Source organism: Phallusia mammillata, chromosome 4, assembly GCF_965637545.1.
Source record: "Phallusia mammillata chromosome 4, kaPhaMamm4.hap1.1, whole genome shotgun sequence".
Classification (NCBI taxonomy): domain Eukaryota; kingdom Metazoa; phylum Chordata; class Ascidiacea; order Phlebobranchia; family Ascidiidae; genus Phallusia; species Phallusia mammillata.
Window position 1 is genome coordinate 24,429,536 of NC_137255.1, and position 21,988 is coordinate 24,451,523.

General features: G+C 39.2%; 2 protein-coding genes, 2 long non-coding RNA genes and 2 pseudogenes across 5 annotated transcripts; 3 read left to right on the forward strand and 3 right to left on the reverse strand.

Annotated features, from left to right (window-relative positions):
• The first annotated feature begins 442 nt into the window (after nucleotides 1-442).
• On the forward strand, nucleotides 443-3,757 carry LOC145225116 (monocarboxylate transporter 13-like). Its single transcript, XM_080091762.1, has 4 exons — nucleotides 443-791; nucleotides 848-991; nucleotides 1,431-2,198; nucleotides 2,270-3,757. Exons 1-4 carry the CDS (start codon nucleotides 578-580, stop codon nucleotides 2,416-2,418), a joined length of 1,275 nt encoding a protein of 424 aa, XP_079947888.1. The 5' UTR covers nucleotides 443-577; the 3' UTR covers nucleotides 2,419-3,757.
• A 2,521-nt stretch (nucleotides 3,758-6,278) lies between these two features.
• On the reverse strand, nucleotides 6,279-7,167 carry LOC145223304 (uncharacterized). The gene is made up of 3 exons (XR_013859437.1): nucleotides 6,970-7,167; nucleotides 6,745-6,872; nucleotides 6,279-6,625 (listed from the first exon to the last, which is right to left on the reverse strand). It is a non-coding gene; the product is annotated as an uncharacterized LOC145223304 (long non-coding RNA).
• Nucleotides 7,168-9,593: 2,426 nt separating this feature from the next.
• On the reverse strand, nucleotides 9,594-11,363 carry LOC145223301 (uncharacterized; annotated as a pseudogene). Its single transcript, XR_013859436.1, has 4 exons — nucleotides 11,297-11,363; nucleotides 11,125-11,232; nucleotides 9,945-10,323; nucleotides 9,594-9,791 (listed from the first exon to the last, which is right to left on the reverse strand). The product of XR_013859436.1 is annotated as an uncharacterized LOC145223301 (transcript).
• Nucleotides 11,364-11,702: 339 nt separating this feature from the next.
• On the reverse strand, nucleotides 11,703-14,344 carry LOC145223667 (uncharacterized; annotated as a pseudogene).
• Nucleotides 14,345-14,788: 444 nt separating this feature from the next.
• On the forward strand, nucleotides 14,789-15,486 carry LOC145223306 (uncharacterized). The gene is made up of 2 exons (XR_013859438.1): nucleotides 14,789-14,958; nucleotides 15,316-15,486. It is a non-coding gene; the product is annotated as an uncharacterized LOC145223306 (long non-coding RNA).
• Nucleotides 15,487-16,528: 1,042 nt separating this feature from the next.
• LOC145223305 (monocarboxylate transporter 13-like) lies at nucleotides 16,529-18,996 on the forward strand. Its single transcript, XM_080089710.1, has 4 exons — nucleotides 16,529-17,215; nucleotides 17,275-17,418; nucleotides 17,865-18,632; nucleotides 18,706-18,996. The coding sequence occupies exons 1-4, from the start codon at nucleotides 17,002-17,004 to the stop codon at nucleotides 18,855-18,857; spliced, it is 1,278 nt and encodes a 425-aa protein (XP_079945836.1). The 5' UTR covers nucleotides 16,529-17,001; the 3' UTR covers nucleotides 18,858-18,996.
• The last annotated feature ends 2,992 nt before the right edge of the window (nucleotides 18,997-21,988 follow it).

Sequence of the window (21,988 nt, forward strand, 5' to 3'; positions counted from 1 at the left end):
TCACGGGAGACCCACATTTAACTAATTTTCGTGGGCACAAAGAGCACTTTTCACATCGTTATATCTCTCAAAATGATTACGGTTAGGCCTATTAGGGTTGGAGTAGGGTATTAGTTTATGATTCAATAAAACTAGCAAAAGAACTTAGTTAATAATGTAAAATTTTCAAAAACATTTCCCAACCCGACCCCTCTTTAGCTGCTGAATAAATAATTCAGCTCTTTACGTTACCTATAGAAAAATAGCTAAATGTGGGTTTAAAAGTCACAAAACAAATTACCCGATCACGTTGTGTGGTAAAGAACAGCAAACAATAAACCGAGTGGTAATTTAAACAAGTTTAAGGTCGGTTTGCTTAGTTCACATTTGGAAACGTGTTATGCTTAAATGTTTCTTTCAGTTACATCATTGGTTTAATGCGGACTCATTGCGGGTGCGTCCTATTTAAACGTTGTTGATTCTGCTTTCTTACAATGTAGTTGCTGTAGCCTACAGTGCTAAATTTGAGCTGTAGCGTAAATTAGGTTATAAAAGTATGGAATAATGGACTGATCTTTCTTGGTTTGGGCTGAACAAAATGCCAACTAAGATACATGAGCATCGTGTACACCCGCCCGATGGGGGTTGGGGCTGGTTTATTGTTCTGGGTTTGTTTATCAATATTTCTCTGACATTTGGGTCACTGATTGTGTATCCATTGTTTTACTTCCCCTTGATGCGGGAATTCAACGTTGGACTGGGCGAAGTCACGTGGCTGTCAGGGTGTACTGAGATTGGAAGGGTGATAGGATGTAAGTATTGCAAAATCGTATTTCATTTATCAGTATTATCGCTAGTCTCTTTACAGACTCAACGGCCGCCACTATGATATCCAAGCTAGGATTTCGAGTAACAGGCTTCTTGATTTCCATTCTTAGCGGTGTTTCACTCTCGGTTGCATCATTTTCAACCAATGTAGCCATGGTTTACATTCTTGCCGGACTCATCCCAGGTCAGTAAAACCAAATTCTATACATGTACGAAATCATATACTTTTGTCCACAGTTTGTTAGCATATAATTCACATCGTATTTCCGTATTTTATCTTACTTGTATTTAGACAGAGGCAAAATAGTTAGGTCAAATTGACGTAACGTTTGGCTTGTACATCGGTTAACTTGCTCACAGCGTAAGTCGGTTAACTTGCTTACAGCGTAAGGGGTCAAGGGTCACAATCACCTTGCAGAAACTCAAACACTCCTGTAACCCAGTCTGTCATAGTGCTGAATGGCTGTCAACAAACCTAAAGCCCTTAACAAATATTTGCTAATCAAACCAACTAGAAGTATTTACAAAAAAGCATGGCAAATTAACTTATAAACCAATGCGTAGTGGCTTATTTCTACCCACGCAATAGTAAAATGTTTGTTCACCACTTTTGTATGTTTTAGGAATATCTGTTGCTTATTCCAGCACCATGCATTCCGTCTTAATTTCACGGTACTTTGTCAAAAGGAGGTTGCTAGCGCTTGGAATAAGCATAACTGGTTCACCTGTCGGGACTCTGATCCTATCCCCCTTGCTTCAGTTTTTCATTGACCACTACGGCTGTCGAGGTGCCATGCTGCTATTTGGTGGCATATCGTTGAACAGCGCTGTGGCTGCTGCACTTTATAGGCCAATATCATTACACAGCGACCCCGAACCAGCAGATGATAAAGAATCCAACAGCAAATGCATTTCGCTATGGCAATCAATCAAACAGGTTTTAGTCATACCCTGGTTTTGGTTGTCCAATGTGATATGGTTCGCCATTCTTTCAGGCTGGGTGCTCTACATGCGATTTCTGATTCCCTACTCGCAAAAACTTGATGTAGACCCAACTAGAGGGTCACTTTTGCTGTCGGCATACAGCATTGTCAGTTTGTTTTCAATATTTGCATTCGGGGCTTTGGGCGGCATAAAAAGTGTAAACATTGTATGGGTGCTAATCGTCACGGAAAGCCTGGTGGCTCTCACAACAGCATTGATTTGGTTTGCGGACAGCTTTCTTGGCTTGATGCTCAATTGCGTGGCTCATAGTTTGGTTTCGGGCGGCATGCACAGCATGTATGTTCTTATATTGACTACGGCTGTCGGCGATGGAAACCTTGCTTGGGGCATTACACTTACTGGACTGACATATGGAACTTTTGGTTCCTTAGTTACTCCTTCCGTTGGTAAGACAATTGATAAATGCTTTTTTTCACAAAACAGTTTCTAAGAACCTTATACATTTGTCATTCTATAGGCATGCTGGTTGACGCAGTTGGGGAAATTAGGCTTGCATTTGTTGTTTCAGCATCACTGACAATTTTCGCAGTGCTTCTTCACATTCCATTTCTCAAAACAAGACAACAAAGCGATGATTCTGAAATGACAAGACTGAATGGAAAATGATAAACCTTGTAATTGGTTGAAAGTTTTGTCCCTTGTGTTTTACAATGGTAATAAAACCTCATATGACGTCACAATGTTTGTTCTAATTTGAATTCAACAATCATTCTTCACCAAAATGTATTCGATAGTCGATACAAAGCTGCTGTTGTGTGACTGATGACAATATGTCTTCATTTAACTCTACTTTATTGATTCTGTTTTCCTTGTGTGATTTGATACTTAGTATGTATGCTATGCTATTAATCAGAAATATAACTAAATAAATCAATGTTCTACAAGACTACATCACGCTTTAGGCATCGTTTAATACAAAAAATCAGACAAGACAAGAAAACAACAAGAACAAGAAATTAGGCACTGACTTTGTCAATTTGTATGTTGGAAGTCAAGTAAACTATAATCATACATTAATGGGTAGCAGCTTTTTATAGAATGCAGACTTCTAGTATGTAGCATCGAGTCCTATTATAATGCAATGGTGTATGCCAGTGGTTCTTAACCTTTTTGCTGTGGTTTCCCACTAAAGTCAATTACCAACTCCGAATTTCCCCCTCTGTTATTTTTGTAATCACGTTTTGTGCCCTACGTTAACAAAAAAAAGTCTTTAAATGAAATAATTTTGTGGAGCGATTTGGTCTGGACCCTAAAGGTATACTGCAATCTTATTTAGTTTATTCATCACCTGGTGAATATTTAGATAAATCATCACCTGGTGAATACCAAGGGCTCGAATCAAGACATGAAACTGACGTTGTGCAGCCCAAGAAAAAATCTACACGAGTCTTCAATGTCCACCATGGTGTGAATCGAGCCTAATGCTTCGTCACGCTAGGCGAGCTCAATGATGGAAACGTGCGGGGAGGAGCCCTCTTTGCTGCAAGGCCAGCGGCAGTGGGGGGAGCACGACAAGAGGTACCGCTAGAAAGGTGGTTTGTGTCTCCAATGGTTTACAACAATGTGCGAACCCCCTTGCGGGGCACTCCAGGCCCCATTCTGGCACGACGCCTTGCGGATGAGTTTGCAGATGATGAAGAACCCCGTGTTGAGCCACAACTTATGATTCCAGCTCCAGAAGGAGACCCAAACCCTGCAACTTTCAAAATGCAGCTACAAACGGTGAGCGTCCCTTCTTCGGACCAATCCATAATCAGCTGGTTGACTTCTCAGCTGAACCGTGTGAATCATGGTGATGGCGATACTGCCTATGACTTGGCTTTGGCTAACACGCTAGAGAAACGCCTTCGCGATTCAGGGAATGTAGAACAAGCAAACTTCTTGGCACAATCTTTCAACAAACCGCAACCTCGTTGGAGCCGTATATTGGAGCTTTTCACTCTAACGTTTCAACAATCTCCTCCGACGATACCAGCTGCCGACCATTGAAGAAGGACATGCACAAGTCGCAAAGTACCACCGTCCTCAAGACAATTTACGAAAACGCAATGCACGCGACAATAGAAACCGCGATGAAAATCGGACCCCAGTCAATTATGCTGGGTCATATTATCACGGTCCAGAAAGTAATCATCCGGAAAACTAATAGGGGGAGTGGAAGGACCAGTGCTCCACCCCCCTCTATTCCTACCCTTTGTACATACAATGACTTACCTGGATCTCTCGTTCATTCTGTATATGATGACAATGATGTAAAAACCAATAACGCCCTGTACTATTCTTCCTTTTCGGGAGAGCTCTTATTCTTTGAAGATAATAGAACGAAGGTCCGTTTCCTAGCTGACACTAGCAGTGTTCCCAATCTCATTCGCGAGGACGATTTGCGAAGACATTACCCTAATTCTTGGGAAAAGCGACGCCCCATTGAAGTGGGCATTCGAGGAATTGGCGGGAATGCCCCATCCATTACATCTTACGTCGAAATACCTATTGGAGGGTTGAAAGTTCCATTTTGTTCTGGAAAATACATGTCAATGAATATTGTAGGCGTGGACAGTTATAATACGTTTCTCACCCTCCCAGGAATATCTTTGTTTACCGGAGAGCCACACGCTCTGGTCTCCGAGTCCTCTTCCACACAGGAGCATGTCTACACGGCCGGTAGCATGCCACCTTCCTTGCAAGTTAATAAGGAAGTCTGGAATGAGCCTTCTTCTACCCCTGCAGCTTCGATGCAGAATCCCGTCCAAGAAAACAAAGAAACGGTTGACTATGTGATCGACAAAGGAGAACCAAGCCAAGAAAAGCTTGTTGAAATATTAATGGCTGAACGACAAAGAGTATTTAAAGAATCAGCCAAGCAATCAGACGACGTTGAAGATTTTGGAAAGGCACTCATCCCGACCGAAAGCTGGCGAACGGTATACGAGCCATATGCTGCTGAGCTAGAAAACTTAAAAGGCAATCTCTCGGGTGAACAAACGCTGCCACATTACTGCAGGATAGAATTAAAGGACCCCATGACGAAACCTGTTTCAATACCACCTTACACGATTCGTGGAGAAGACCAGAAGAAAGCCTTAGAAGAAGGAATCGCAAAATTCATCGATCTAGGCATAATTGAAGAAGGTCCCTCTGATTGGAAACTTCCACTCTTCGTTGTGAAACAAAAGGTAAATGAAGCACAAAAACAGTCTAAGGAGTATGCCCCTTCTTGGAGAATCGTACAGGATTTTCAACGTTTAAATGCACATACTAAAATAATACCAAATGCGCTCCCTCTTATCCCTGATGTTTTACAAATAGCGCAAGGGAATGAGGTGTTGTCTTTGCTTGATTTATCAAAAGCATTCTATCACACAATCGTCCATGAAGATGATCGCCACTTTCTCGGAGTGCCGCACCCATACAAGCAGTTACGAATGCGTTGTATGCCTATGGGATTATCCAATGCTCCGTCGATATGGCAAAACAATATGAACGAAGCAGTTTGGGCTCCGATTCGCACGAATTATCGCAAATATCTCCTCGGCAAAGGAAAAACGGAAGAAGCGGCTACTGCCGAACCAATTGCGATTTATCTTGATGACATTATTCTCGCCACAAAAACCGTTGATGATCACTTGTTCCTTCTCAACGAATTGTTTGCCTTATTGGCGAAATTAAGACAAACTCTCAGCATTAATAAATGCGCTATCGGACGTTCCAAAATACACCTGCTAGGATCCGATGTAACCGCCACAGAAAGGACAGTTCAGAAGAAGCGAATCCAAGAACTACAATCCTTTCCCCCACCGCGAACTATCGCCGAATTACGATCCTGGCTCGGCGGTATTCGCTACGTTGCAGATCATATCCCTAGATTAAGCGTTATGCTTGCCCGTTTTGACAAGCACACAGGAGGAGTTCCTGCAACGACATCAAAATATACTTACTTACCATGGACGATGGAAATGTACGATGACTTCTTAACAGTCCAAAAGGCAATCTCGGCCCCAGCAGTTTTGTATCATTTCAATCCAACGTTACCACTCTTTTTGGAAACTGACGCATCAGAAAAGGGCTGGGGAGCGTTCCTCTTCCACACCGACCCAATGACGAAGAAACCTCTTCCCTTGGCATATTACTCCCAAAAATGGACGGTTTCCGAAGCAGCTAGGATACCAGCTGGACGTGAACTAAATGCCCTTCACCGAGGAATCGGCAAGTATCGTCAATTCCTCTATAACACACTAGAAAGAACCGGTGTGTTGTAACAACACGCCAATTTTGAAGCCGTATACAACACACGACACACCGAGCCGTGTTGTGAGGCGGTGTGTTGTTTGGTGGTGTGTTGTTCAACGACACGCCTGCCGTGTTGTTTGAAGCTGCAGTTTCGCGACACACCTGGTGTGTCGTTTGAACACACTCATACAACACGCGTGTTGCGTGTTGTTTAGAGCTATAAAGCATGACACACCAAATACCGTTTTGTATTTTATTGTAAACAGTAACGTACCAACGAAATAGCGCATATATCGAAGAGACAGAACATAACGTTTGACAGAACAAACAAAACAAAGTTATGGCATGAATAGTAACGGTGGGGGAAACACAGGTAAAACATAAACGCGAAAACAAAACTTTAACTGCATGCCAGACGCTATATAATGTGATGTACTCAACAAGGTATGTGGCATATGCACAGTCATGGCATGTTCAATATCACTACAATAAAAATAACAAGTATTACAATGAAAAATTAAAACCACAAGAAAACTGACTTATTGACAATAACACATGGATAACCAGGGGATGTTGCAAACTGGTCCTGTCAAGTAAATAAGCAGTTATCAAACATGGTGTTACTGCCAGTTAATGTGATTGTAATAGTTAAGGTTACATGAAATCAAAGTTTGTTGGAGTTACAAATGGATCTAATCAAAATACCTGTGTTTCGAAGATGACAACATTTCTTTTTTCGTAGCAATTTCCTTTCACAAACAAGCAGCCAGCCTTTGATTATATCCAAAGGTTTCCCCTATGGGACTTTTGAGAACATCAGTTACGTTTACCATCTGCAAAACAGTATATATTCAAAATAAAACACCGTATATATTCAAAATATGCTAAAGAAAGAGGTCGATTAGTTAAAAGACAATTATACTCACTCACCACATGACTTTTAAAGATTTCTGGTAGCAAGTGATATTGAGTGTCCCTTAATGTTGATTGTCTAAAAACAAAGTAATGTATCCACTGTCCATCAACAAAAACACTAGAACAATATGCTATTGCACAACGAAAGAAGATGTATTTGTTCAAATCTAACTATCTCAAACATGTTCACTTGTTTGCAACACCGCCATAAACATTGGGTTTAATACCTACCACAATGCGCCTTTGTAACAAAATTAGTTCCTTAATAGAATTCCCTTGGTTGTTCAATAATCCAGGTTATACACAGTAAAGTCAGTTGCATCATTAGGTTTTGTACAGGACTCTGCAACAAATTAAACACTTGAAATACATAATCATAAAGCAGAAAGTTCTGGTATAAAGGAATTGATATAGTGGTAAGTTAAATTCTTTATCACTTTCAAACACTTACCAACAGAACTGTAATAATTTGGCCAAAAATGCAAATAGAGGTCACTTGAATGCATGTTTTGTATGTGTTCTACTTGATAGTGATACCAAGTTGTTAAGAAAACCACTTCGCTCAGTCATTTGGTTACAGTCTACTCTAGCCTAATACAAAAAAACAACAAGCTATTATGTTTTATACATGCAGTCATGCACAAATATATGTAAAACTGTAAATATACCAACCTTTATTAGATTTGCAACACCATCCTGTTCACATTGTCCAAAAGTCTTGAATACATTAAAACTTGTCAATTAATACTCAATTAGCTCCTATTAGCCTTGATATTAAGTCTCTTAACAATTTACTAAGTTTGTTAATCAAAAGAAAAAAGAATCTAAAAGCCATTTCGTGCGTTCCCGCCGTTACGGTTGAGTGACTTCCAAGCCAAACGGAAAGAAAAAAAGCAACAAAACAACACGGCGGCGTGTTGTTCTGTGTTTCTGGACTTGAAACCGATCACCTTGACCTTAATCAACACACCTGGCGTGCTGTCCGTCCTGTGCGGCGTGTCGTTTAGCGAATACACATCGATTATCGCGGTAACAACACACCTGCAGTGTTCTTAGAACACACCGATAGTGTGGTTGAAACACACCGGCGTGTTGAAACAACACACTGGTTTTTGTAGTGCAGGGGTGGCCAACCTTCTACATACCATTCTCCAACTTTTTAACATACTGTGTTGGATGCGCCATATTTATGTGTTTTTCCCTATACCTGCTGTATTAATTTGGACACAAAATGGCGTCCATGAGGCTCTATCGCGTAACAATGGGTTGGACTACTTGTGTTTTATATATACTTTGTATGGAACGAGCCGCTGACTGACAAAAAATGTTTTCATGATTTTTTGATTATCAAAAGAAGGCAATGCGCCCTTTCTAATCATGCAATGCGCCACGTTTGGCGCATGCGCCATAGGTTGGCTACCACTGCTCTATAACAACAAGTTCACAGCCATTGTTGATAATTCAACAGTCTATCACTGGGTGGCAAATGCCGCTAAATCCAAGTTGCCCAACAAACCGATACTGCAACGGTGGTTAGGTGACATTCTAGGCTACCAGATGAACGCCATTGAATTGCGAAGAACAAACGAGATGCTTGTCTCTGGCGCTCTTTCTCGTCTTCACCAACTAGAAATGGATGTGGAAGAATGGTCCCCAATGGCCTGGGGAGTAAACACTGTTTTCGAACGAATCCCTGATACCTTGCGAAATGCATTACAATGGGCATCCTATCATCGTATACGTCATGAACAATGTCCCTTTGCTCGCTATGGCCAGCACTGTGGAACAATTTTCGAAGAAGATAAAGGACCGTTTTCCCCAACTTTCATGGCTTACAATTCTTAAACTGATGCAACAAAACAAACGATTCAACGTCACACCGTCGCATGTTTCTGCTCGCTATGGACATTCACCTAACGTTTCCCTTCCCAATTATCCTCTCATCACGGGAGGGGGGAAATTGTTTCATTACACAACGACTGCAGGCGCTGCTAGCATTAAATGCAGTGGCTTCCTGTCTCCTATGCGAAGATGGGCAATACATTTTAGTACTATCCCAACGATTCGTAGAAAACGCCCAATTCTTATAACAGTAAAAATGGACGATCTCAACAGGCAGGGAATTCGCACGTACCGTGCCACAGACGATATTATACTTGTAACACAAAACATACCTGTTGAACTTTTGACGTTCTCTAATGCTGAATGAAATATTTGTTGCACACTTTTCATTGCAAAAAAAGCTAACCCAGTTCCCTTATGTGTTCCAGATAACATGGGAATAGGGTTACCCTAGGAAAACTTAAATTATATAATACTGTATTATGTCCACAACATCTACTACCGTGAGCACGACGATAATCTCGCCCACGAGCACATTATCATCACTCCTTACCACACTTGTGAGCGAAGAGGTAGAAGAGGTTGTAGAAGGAGCAACCACAGGTCATACTCTATTATCTCACGAGACATCTACCTTACCTGTTGAAGGATCTCAAGTAATACAGGAATTCGTCAACTATCACCCCATTTGGCAACAAGCGGGATGTCCACCCGTACCAGTGGAATGGGCTACGTTCATGCTTCTAATCATATGGGGTTATTCTTCTCCTCCTACGTGTCATGGATCTCTGGAAAAGATGGAGACGCACATCAAACTACTAATAATAATAACTGTGATGTGCTGTATTGTTCCCTCTTGTCTTTCCCAAGTTCCTCCAATCTTAGAAGGACGAGCTGGTGTCTATAAGAGCAGACCAGCTACAGTATCTGACCTGCGTTTCCATCCTTATGTCGGTACACCGGAGATTCCTGATAAAGCCAAACCTTACATGACACTGTAAAAAAAGTTTGGTGACCCCTGCAGTAGACAATTAAACACTGTAAAGTCACCAAAAAAGGAAAACATTTACAGTAAACTTCTTGCATTGCACAGTGTTAAATTATATGAAGTAACACTATAAGTAACAAACTCAAAGTTACGTACGTACCTTCCATAATGCTTAGGACAATGCCTTCCTTTTCAATTTGAACTGCATTAAATCCTTGAGTAGGTTTGTACTCAATAACTTCTGGCCTTTTTGCAAGAACATTTAACAAACTGGATTTTCCGCATTCCTGTAGACCAAGAAGCAAAACTTTAACAGGTTTCGATGGTTTATCAATAACCTCTAATGAGGAGAAGTCAGAACTAGCTGACTCCTCCAATTCAGTCATGGAAGACTCGGTTCCATTGGTTGTAAGGGAAAGGTGGGACACAGCATCTTTATATTCATGGTCAGATGACTTTATGTCAGGACTTTCGGGTGTGGTTTCCTTTTCTGTGCTCACTTCTGAAGCTGAAAGTAGGCGTTCTGAGTGGGCTAGAACCTGTCACAAACAAATGTGTTAGTCCAACAAAATCAGGTAAGGTGATAAGTGCAACACACAATATAACCAAATATGCCCATGGTTCTTAGAGTTTTCCGACCCAAATGAGACCCAAGAAGACTCAAATAAAAAAAAAATTTAATAGGTAAAAAATTTAATGAGGTAATGACTACCCTAATGCATACAAAAAAATTAACTCTATTCTTAGCTCAAGCCTCAAGGTGACAAACGGTTACACTGCAGCAAAATATAGTTTGAGACCTACCAAAAAATTTAAGACCCACTGTACTAAGCACCACAAAATTATTAATACCAAGCCAATTTAATGACAAATCAGTGTAGTTGTACCAAAAAGTGCACAGTTGGCATGATAAATAGTGATAGTTTCCAAGTTATAAGCATTCCTAATTTTTTATTCCTCAGTTGAATTTATTTCTTTCATGAAGCCAGTTACAGCAGCCTAACAAAGCTAAAATATTCACATTGCGAAAACATTATGAAGTAAAGTTGACAATGGTCCAGTCTGCAGAACAGTTCCCGACGAGATCTCATGCATGCAGGACCGACATGTCCCGTGGGCGCGCATGCACGACCTGTAAGTTCGCATGCAAGACCAATTTCAGCAGGTGCAAAGCAAGTAAAAGAAGTCAAGGCAGGACAATTAAATGCCTTTGGTGTAAAATTTTCGCGTGCAACCCCGAAAAATTTGTGTGCAAAAGTTTTTTTTTCAAAACAAATCGTGCGTGCAGCTGCCATATTCTGCAGGCAGACTGGATAATGATGGAAAAGCATAAATCTCACCTCAGCTTCCGACACAATTGAGTCAACATCACCAATTCCTTCATCTGATTCATCAACAGAATCAGTGGTTTTAAACTTTTTTGTACAAACAATAGACAAATGCAGAACCTGTGCAAACAAACATTTCACATGTTTACATCAATTTTCACATTTTCATCAATAAAACACCCACCTAAAGCCGTTCCGAGGGCTGCAGCACAAACAACTTTTACCTTGTTGGAATTCATCTGGCAGAATTTTAACGTCAGTATCGCATGAGGGAATTTCCCAACTAATTGTTGGACACCCCCTCAATTTTTTTCTAGATCCGCCCCTGAACTCCCAGTATTTTCAGTTTTGAATGTTGTTCTGTGCCACCAATGTATATGTTATTTTTATTGTGCATGCTGGAATTTTGTCGTAAGTTTACAATAAAACAGAAGTGATCTTGAATAGCAAATTGAAGTAGTGTGCTTGAGAGCAAATGCAGGATTAAAAAAGACTACTACAGTATAAAGTAAATGATGAGAAGAATTACTTGTGCTAGCATATTCATTGTTTTTCTTGTGACATTGAAATGATAATAGTCACAAAAAATGTTGTACAGAATAGCTACCACCTAAAAACAGCTATGCAGCAGTGTCAGAAATTTATTTTCCTTATCTCACCTCATGTGAGCAGCTTTTTCTCAGTTATATTATCTTTTCTTGTTTACACCAGTTTTTTTTATTTGCAATCTCATGTATGAAACAAAACACCTTTTTACCTACAATGCTCTAAATTAGGGTTAGCAAGGTTGGCTATTGACAGCACTCTATATGACCAGTCTTATTTGTCAGCAAGTTAAATTAGTTTGTCTTGTCCTTGCTACACAGGCTATTTATTTTCCTTCATGGTTTACATTAGTTTATTTATTTGCAATTCTTTATGTGGAACAAAACAGTTGTACCTAAATTAAAACATTATATCACTCATTTCAACAGTCCTCCAAAAGTTTGTTTATTATGCATGCAGTAACCACAGTTAATAATAATCAGTCAACACAGTTCTATAAAGTAGATCCAATGATCTATTGGTATCACATTCTACATGATAGTCAATATGTTTACTTGTACAATAACTTTAGTTACAGCTAAATGTCAAGCAAATGCCTTTTAAATTGGATTGCTTGATGTCTCCGATCTGCCCTGCCCTTTCATGTAGTCCATCCCTTCTCAAGGTTTTATTTGTTTGGGCAGTGCAACTGCTCTTCCTTGATTCCAGACATACAGGCCTAAGCTCTGATGGTGGCTTAAGGCACACTAAGCTATAGGTAATCACTTTGGAGCATGGAAAAGTCAATTCTAATTGTTAAACAGCAAATATGATTATGCATCCATGCAGGTTCTCGGATAGCAAATAGCCCAACCTACAATCCAATAAATTAATCAAAAGCCAATTGCCCTAATCTACAAAATTACAAACCAAATTAGGTAATAATAGTAAGCAATATGATATCTACCAGCAGTAACAATTTTATCCAAGACCATTTAACAATTTATACAAAAATGCATGGAAAAGCTGCAGGAAAAAAAGTAAAACACAAAAGGAAATGAATTTTTGTACCAACCATACCAAGAAAATATATAATTTTAATGTCAGTACCAAAAAAACAATGTATTTTGCTCCAAGCATTGCGGCTGCCAATTGAGTTTCTTCCAAATGAATGAAGTGCTGATCTTATTTGTGCAACGAAATGAGCAGAAGAGGTAGAGTTCTTAAACCTTTCTAATGTTTTTTTAGTTTCCTTTTAATTAAAGTCACTAGAGTGCTTGGTCTTTATAAACTCAGAACACTATTAAATTTAAGAAAAGTTCTCTGCAGTGTAGTCCGGACATTCAGTCACTGGTTTATGAAATGGTCCAGCAATGCTATCAGACAATGAAGCGGTTGGATTGATTTTCATGGCATTTGAACAGCCACCATGATCTAATGTAGATGTGTAGTGGCCAAATCACTAAAGAATTCCACAGATGGTGCCTGCTCCTGACCCAATGCAATGCCCGCATACATTTGCTTCTGAGGTGCTGATCCCTGATACATCCCCAATTGGACTACCACATAACAGGACTGTAAGTGAGGCATTAGTCTGATCCAGATTGGTTGTAGAAGCCACAAACACTATCTCAGAAGATTGTAACATCATTTTGTGGATTCTTTCAAAGCGGATCTTAGCCTCAGATTCTTCAACAAACTTCTGTATGGCACAAAACAAATTTATACCACTTTATGCCCAAAAGTTACATTTATGCCACTGATCCCAGAGATAGTACACAGAGCAGGGTTTTGGATTATGGCAGTTGTTAGTGACTGCACTCATTCCATCTGTAACAAGCAACTTTAATTGGTCTCATGGGTTTGTAATGCTTGAGACACTGACAATCATTGCCAAAAATACAGGAAGAAAATCTTTTTAGTAGATTCACTGATGTTTAGCTAACCAAGGTTTCCGGCAGCTTTAAGCAAGTGATTGTGGTTAACTGTCACACTTACTATACATGGATGAGTAGAAACCAACTTATGTGATGTTTAGTTGACTTGGTGTAAAGTTTGATCATAACATCCATAGACACAGGACACAAAGTGTTGAATTTGATACACCAGCTTCCTGTTGGCAAAACTGATTAAGATGGCATTTAAAGGTTTCCCCAAAATATTTTAGGGTTGAGAAATGTTTTGTATTCATTCCAGCTAGTAATAGAAAATACACAAAAAGACTCAAGCAACTCGTCCCATTCTTTTGCTGATTGTAAGGTCAATCTAAAAACCATTTCTTCATTTCCTTTTGTTACTAATTTTTCTCCAAGTTCCACCATTTGCTGCAGGGAATCCACTTAACAATATCAGATGATTATTTACAAAAAAAGCTTATAAGTAATTATCAAAAATGCCTTTTAAAATGCTTATATTTTAGTAATACAATAATAAAACCACGCACAACCTTAACTTTCAAATATTGTGACTCAAGGCAGATTGACTGGTTACTACGCAAGCTGTCGTCTGATTGGTTCAATGAGTCGACTAGGCTGATTGGTTAAAAAGTCACATGACCCGGGAAAATCCGCCTTCGTGATTGGCTTAAAAAGCCCTGTGGTTCGAATTCGGAAACATTTTGGAAATATGCCCACTGTTCACATTCAATCCTTAACATCAATGGTTTGTCTAGAATTTCAATCCTTAACATCAAATGGTTTGTCTTCATTAACTAATTTTCGTGGGCACAAAGAGCACTTTTCACATCGTTATATCTCCCAAAATGATTACGGTTAGGCCTATTAGGGTTGGAGCATAGAGCACTAATACTAGAGGCGACACTCCTAAATATCGGCAGATCGGTCACGCTTGGATGCTCCGGGTAAAATCGCCGATTTCCAGCAATGTACACTACAGTTTTAAGGCCAAAAGCTGTAAATAGTGAGCTTAAAACGACACTCGCGTGTCCCTGATTGTCATTAAACTAACTTGTCAGGGTTATTTATGTCTGTTATATGTATTATAATACCACAATCTGGAAAAAAATATCATGAAGGCAAAGTTGAAGATAGTGCACACTGTTTTTACGTGTAAGGTCTCATCAGTACAGCTGGTTACAAGACACTGGCCATACCGGGTAGCCATTAAAAATGTGACATACGGAAACGTGAGTTCCGCTTACTTCAATATGGATGTACATAAAAATCACTTGGCAGTAACCAAATAATTGTACTTTCCGAAACAAAGTTTTAAATTTGGTAAATTCTGGTCCCAAATTTGTCTCAATTATTTCAAGGCTGATGTTTTCAAAGAACCTTTTCTACTTTTGTAACCCTGTAAGAGGTATGTTGTGGTTATTTATTTTGTTTAGAGCTGTTCTACCATTGTTTTTTTAATTCACTGAATTTTAGTACCTTTCCTTATGACATTTTTTTATCTGAGTTTTTTTGTGATTTAAACTATGATTGCATAGCTGGAGACAGGTGGCGGTGTAAAATCCACACTGCATTTACTCCCAAGACTCCAAAAAGAGACACATTTTACTCTAGGACATGCAAAAACTATGGTTTTTCAGAATCCTATTAAACCCAAGCAAATTACAAACCCCAACCTATAGCATATAATTACTGTACTACTTTCTTCAAACAACTGACATTTGTTGCCAATGTTATGACATTTACAGTGAAGGTTTTTTTGCAGTGTGCACCAGAACAAATCTATTATGAACAAAATGTGTATAGTAAAGGTTTTCAAAGGAGGGATTTCACATTGAACAAGAAGATAGAAAACAAATCATTTCGCTTTTGAAGTGCAGTATTTTTTATTTTACTTGTATACATTGCCACCAAAAATATACACTATTTGGGCACATGTTTTTTTGTTGTATTAAGACAGTTACATTAAGGTGGCCAATAAGTTTCAAATAAAATAGAGCTTGATGTTGACTTTTTAGACCACTTTTTGTTGAATTAAAAAAATTTAAAGTCTAAACTCCATTGTGCAAGTAGAAATGTATCCTGAATACCATTTTGGCAAAGAGGTATGATAAAATTTCCTGGTGGACAACATGGCACAAACCATTTTTTAGGTTGTTATTTGACACAAAACAAATGGGTCCCCATGCACATATGTGTTGCAAATTGTCTGCAGTATAAATGTTGGACAAATTAGTAGAAACAACTTGTTGCATTCCAAGAACTTCACATGCACTTTTTGCGAATTTGCGCATATTTTTTGTACAAAAGTTCTGGTTTGTTGTTTATTAAAGATTGCTGTATAGTTGATTGCATGAATGACCTGCCGGCTGCAGACATCAGTACAAACGTCTGGTACATCTACTGTTACACTTTTAGCTATTTTTGCAGCAGTAGAATAGATATCTTCCACTTCTCGAGGTGATACATCGGTCTTGGTGGCAGTGAGACAACCTGTACGCTGTTCCTGGACATTCAACACTGGTTGCCCTGGTCTCTTGATCTATTTCAATAACAATTAGGTCGATTTTTCTCCTTAAGCATGTTGCTTCTTCTAAATTCATCTTATAGTACTTTTTGCATCGCAAAAAAATAAGTACCGGCTGCTTGGCTTTTCATTTATTAGTACAAACTTGGAAAAAAAGCTAAAACGTCCTATGCTATTAGAAGCAAAAACTAATGAAAATGGTCACGTGGCAACGGAGCATCCAAGCGTGACCAATCTGCAGAGGTTGATCAGAAAAAAAGTGCCGCAATTCCTTGTTTGTCTATTTTTTTGCAAAACTAAAACTGTGTTCCACAGAATGTAGTTGTTAAATATCTTATTGCTTCAAAAAATAGATATATTTGCTAAACAAGACAAGATATGATTGATTTCACGCTTGAGTGAACAATCAGTTACCTCTCTAGTATTAGTGCTCTATGGTTGGAGTAGGGTATTAGTTTATGATTCAATAAAACTAGAAAAAAAACTTAGTTAATAATGTAAAATTTTCAAAAACATTTCCCAACCCGACCCCTCTTTAGCCGCTGAATAAATAATTCAGCTCTTTACGTTACCTATAGAAAAATAGCTAAATGTGGGTTTAAAAGTCACAAAACAAATTACTCGATCACGTTGTGCGGTAAAGAACAGCAAACAATTTGAAATAAACCGAGTGGTAATTTAAACAACTTAAAGGTCGGTTTGCTTAGTTCGCATTTGGAAACGTGTTATGCTGAAACGTTTTTTTCAGTTACATTATTGGTTTAATGCAGACTCATTGCGGTCGCGTCCTATTTAAACGTTGTTGATTCTGCTTTCTTACAATGTAGTTGCTGTAGTCTACAGTGCTAATTTGAGCTGTAGCGTAAATTAGGTTATAAAAGTATGGAATAATGGACTGATCTTGCTTGGTTTGGGCTGAACAAAATGCCAACTAAGATACATGAGCATCGTGTACACCCGCCCGATGGTGGTTGGGGCTGGTTTATTGTTCTGGGTTTGTTTATCAATATTTCTCTGACATTTGGGTCACTGATTGTGTATCCATTGTTTTACTTTCCCTTGATGCGGGAATTCAACGTTGGACTGGGCGAAGTCACGTGGCTGTCAGGGTGTACTGAGATTGGAAGGGTGATAGGATGTAAGTATTGCAAAATCGTATTTCATTTATCAGTATTATCGCTAGTCTCTTAATTACAGACTCAACGGCCGCCACTATGATATCGAAGCTAGGATTTCGAGTAACAGGCTTCTTGATTTCCGTTCTTAGCGGTGTTTCACTTTCGGTTGCATCATTTTCAACCAATGTAGCCATGGTTTACATTCTTGCAGGACTCGTCCCAGGTCAGTAAAACCAAATTCTATGCATGTACGAAATCATATACTTTTGTCCACAGTTTGTTAGCATATAATTCACATCGTATTTCCGTATTTTATCTTACTTATATTTAGACAGAGGCAAAATAGTTAGGTCAAATTGACGTAACGTTTGGCTTGTACATCGGTTAACTTGCTCACAGCGTAAGTCGGTTAACTTGCTTACAGCGTAAGGGGTCAAGGGTCACAATCACCTTGCAGAAGCTCAAACACTCCTGTAACCTGTAACCCAGTCTGTCATAGTGCTGAATGGCTGTCAACAAACCTAAAGCCCTTAACAAATATTTGCTAATCAAACCAACTAGAAGTATTTACACAAAAGCATGGCAAATTAACTTATAAACCAATGCGTAGTGGCTTATTTCTACCCACGCAATAGTAAAATGTTTGTTCACCACTTTTGTATGTTTTAGGAATATCTGTTGCTTATTCCAGCACCATGCACTCCGTCTTAATTTCACGGTACTTTGTCAAAAAGAGGTTGCTAGCGCTTGGAATGAGCATAACTGGTTCACCTGTCGGGACTCTGATCCTTTCCCCCTTGCTTCAGTTTTTCATTGACCACTACGGCTGGCGAGGTGCCATGCTGCTATTTGGTGGCATATCGTTGAACAGCGCCGTGGCTGCTGCACTTTACAGGCCAATATCAATACACAGCGACCCCGAACCAGCAGATGATGAAGAATCCAACAGCAAATGCACTTCGCTATGGCAATCAATCAAACAGGTTTTAGTCATACCCTGGTTTTGGTTGTCCAATGTGATATGGTTCGCCATTCTTTCAGGCTGGGTGCTCTACATGCGATTTCTGGTTCCCTACTCGCAAAAGCTTGATGTAGACCCAATTAGAGGGTCACTTTTGCTGTCGGCATACAGCATTGTTAGTTTGTTTTCAAGATTTGCATTCGGGGCTTTGGGCGGGAGAAAAAGTGTAAATATTGTATGGGTGCTAATCGTCACGGAAAGCCTGGTGGCTCTCACAACAGCTTTGATTTGGTTTGCGGACAGCTTTCTTGGCTTGATGCTCAATTGCGTGGCTCATAGTTTGGTTTCGGGTGGCATGCACAGCATGTATGTTCTTATATTGACTACGGCTGTCGGCGATGGAAACCTTGCTTGGGGCTTTACACTTACTGGACTGACATACGGGACTTTTGGTTCCTTCGTTACTCCTTCCGTTGGTAAGACAATTGATAAATGCTTTTTTTTTCACAAAACAGTTTCTAAGAACTTTATACATTTGTCATTCTATAGGCATGCTGGTTGACGCAGTTGGGGAAATTAGGCTTGCGTTTGTTGTTTCAGCATCACTAACAATTTTCGCAGTGCTTCTACACATTCCATTTCTTAAAACAAGACAACAAAGCGATGATTCTGAAATGACAAGACTGAATGGAAAAGGATAAACCTTGTGATTGGCTGAAAGTTTTGTCCCTTGTGTTTAACAATGGTAACAAAACCTCAAATGACGTCACAATGTTTGTTCTAACTCTATTGTAACTATTATTCTTAAGTAAAAAAATAAAATGTATTCGATACAAAGCACCTGATGTGCTGGGGCTGATGCCAATATGTTTTACAGAATGACCTTTAGACGTTAGTTTCGACTTTCTTTAATGTGTAATTGTCAACGTTTATGACGATATACTCCACTTTTTTCTGATGGTTGAAAATGTGGTAAACGGCGGTAAACAGCTGTACTTCACCACTGGATAGAATATGCATTGTGTAGCGCAGTGGTCTTCAACCTGTGGGTCGCGACCCCAAGTGGGGTCGCTTAACTTTTTCTGGGGTCGGTATTAATTCAATTTACTGGCGTTTAAATTTATTACCAAAAAAATTATACGTTTTTGTTCTGGTTCGCAACCTTTGCTCATGTTTTGCAGTACAGCTGCTACCTCGTGTCACAATCTAATCATTGTGATGCAATAATAATCTATATGAAACACAAGTTGTCCAACCCATTATTACGCGATAGAGCGCCATGAATGACATGTTGTGCCCAAAATATTGCAGCGGGTAGAGAGAAAAACATAAATTTAGTGATTTCCGTAAACAGGTGAGCTTTAACGCAAATTAGATTGGCCAAATTAAATGAAACTTTTGGGTTGCAGTAATGTAATAATGCGCGATGAATGCTAACTAATTAAAGTCTACTTGAAAATTAAGCGGGCATATTTACATGAAAATATTTTCCGTTTCGGCATTACTTGAAACATTTTTCTCCCCACAGGAAAAAAAATTGAGTCGCATGTAAATGCTGATTTAATTTTCTTTTAAATTGGGGTCGTTTTTAAAAAAGATTAAAGACCACTGATGTAGCGGACACACGCTGTTAAACGTCAGTTATATTTAACGATGCCTCGCACGAACAAAATAAAACTAGGAAAATTCAACTTCATAAGCTCTAGCTGTACTATAGCATTTACGGCTCATCCATATGTCCAAAGGCACTGTTTCCCACATTATAGTTCATGTGAGCTGGTTGGCTGGCGGCTAACTGACGTCACGTAGTTGGACAGTAGTGGCAGCACGTTGCATCAATTGCTTGTACGGATAACTGACTGTCGTTGCTAACTGTTTCCTTAGACTGGGGCAGAATTTGTAAAAGGGGCGATCTGACTTTCACGGGATGACGTACTACGAGTCAGATGGAAAGAGTAAGCGTAAGAGAGGGCGAAACGAAACATACAACAGCTTATAAAGCACACGAACACGTGGTACGAAATACATACGATAAAAAATGACGAGACACTAAATAACACAAATAGGCGCACAGCAGGATACACAAATGTCTGCACACAAGTTACCAAACAAAACAGCGACTAGCTAATCCCCAACACACAAATACATACAAGTGAACCTAAAACACAGACGCTGATGTTACAAGGCAAACACACACAATCTTGGACACAAGTTATAATTTGTGATTGACTATTAACTATAAATTTTATGTTTTCACTACTGGATTGCTACAAGTTCACTAAGCTGTCATCAACCTTATTCAAATAGATTATTATTCAAATAGGTTTATTTTATTAAACCGAACCACCGATTACAACTTCCGTATAACCGGAAACGCGCAGTAAATTTGTTTAGCGTTGGACCCGAAAACCGATCCATTAAAAATGCAGTCTGTATTCTATTTTGTGATTTTTTCTTTAAAACAGCGCACTAAACACGCGAGTTTAAAACAGCGTACTGCAAAATACTCTGTAGGGCAGGGCTACTCATATAGTTTATCAGGTCCAGAAACGAAAGGTAAAAATCAACTAGGTCCGGACACATCTGTCAGTAATGCAAATGCAACATGTCTTAACCAATTTTGGTTGTAACTGATCGCGGTTCAACATAACACATTTGTTCAAGCCGAATATGTCAGCAAAACAAAAGTTTGTATCACGCACTAAACGTTAATTTATTCTTTGCGAAAGTATATTGCAACATACAAAACACATTTTATCTAGTTTTGTAGGATCACTTTGGCAATGATTCACAATTAAGTTTATTACGTCACAGATGAAATTATGTGCAAAAAATGGCCGTTTTGTTAGTTTTTTAGTGAAATAATAGATCATTTTTTCGCCAAAGTTGCACAATCTGACCTCACTAAAGATTTTGGAATAGCTATTCGGAATAGCCTAGCTGTCGCAATCCCCCAAAAAATCGAAATGCAGATACCAGTTTAAAACTGCTGCTATATTTCAATGATTAAGTAATTACCACACAATTGATAGTGTATGTAGCCGTAATCAAAACCCCGTCGAGGTCCACATCCAACGCCTAAAAGGTCCGGATGTGGACCGCGATCCGCTATTTGAATAGCCCTGCTATAGGGCGTGTCAAAATAAAAGTGCACGGTCAAAATTCTTTTGGAGTTTTTTATTGTTACGTCCGGGCGCAAATTATAGCTTGATCTCTTTTTGATGCCGTTCCTAGTTTTCTGTGTGCCACAGCTCTATCCAGGGTTTTTTTTAAGGTTTGGTTTGGGTGACCGGTAAGTAGTTTTAAGAGACCGCAAGTGTTTCATTTAAATACCAAAAACTGTAGTTGTAGTTGCAAGTCCAAATGTTGGGAAACCGCTGGAGAAATTTGGGGGACCGTTTCGGTCCCCCAAAACACCTTAAAAAAAACACTGGCTCTATCCGTTGTTTGGTAAGTAAGAAAGTCGTGTAAATCAGTCCTTCCCAGCTCACGGCCCATTTTTAAACAACTTTTTTTTGGCGGACCACTGTTTCAACACATTGTGCTTTTGCCTCACATTCCCTTCCTGCCTTTATGAAACCGTATTTGATGTATTCTGGGTCCAAATAAGGCTAACAAAGAGAGTTTTAGCATCAAGATTTACAACTAATACAAGTACTTTTTGTCGCGACAATTGCAAATTGGGTGTGGAATAAAAGCTTTGTTTAACTTATGCGGCTTTCACAGTGAGTAATATGTTTTTTTGATAATATAGTTAAACTTGGAAGTACGTTCACACGAACTGTATTTTTACTTGTATATTGGTAATAGTTTGAAAAGTTTCGCGGCCCAC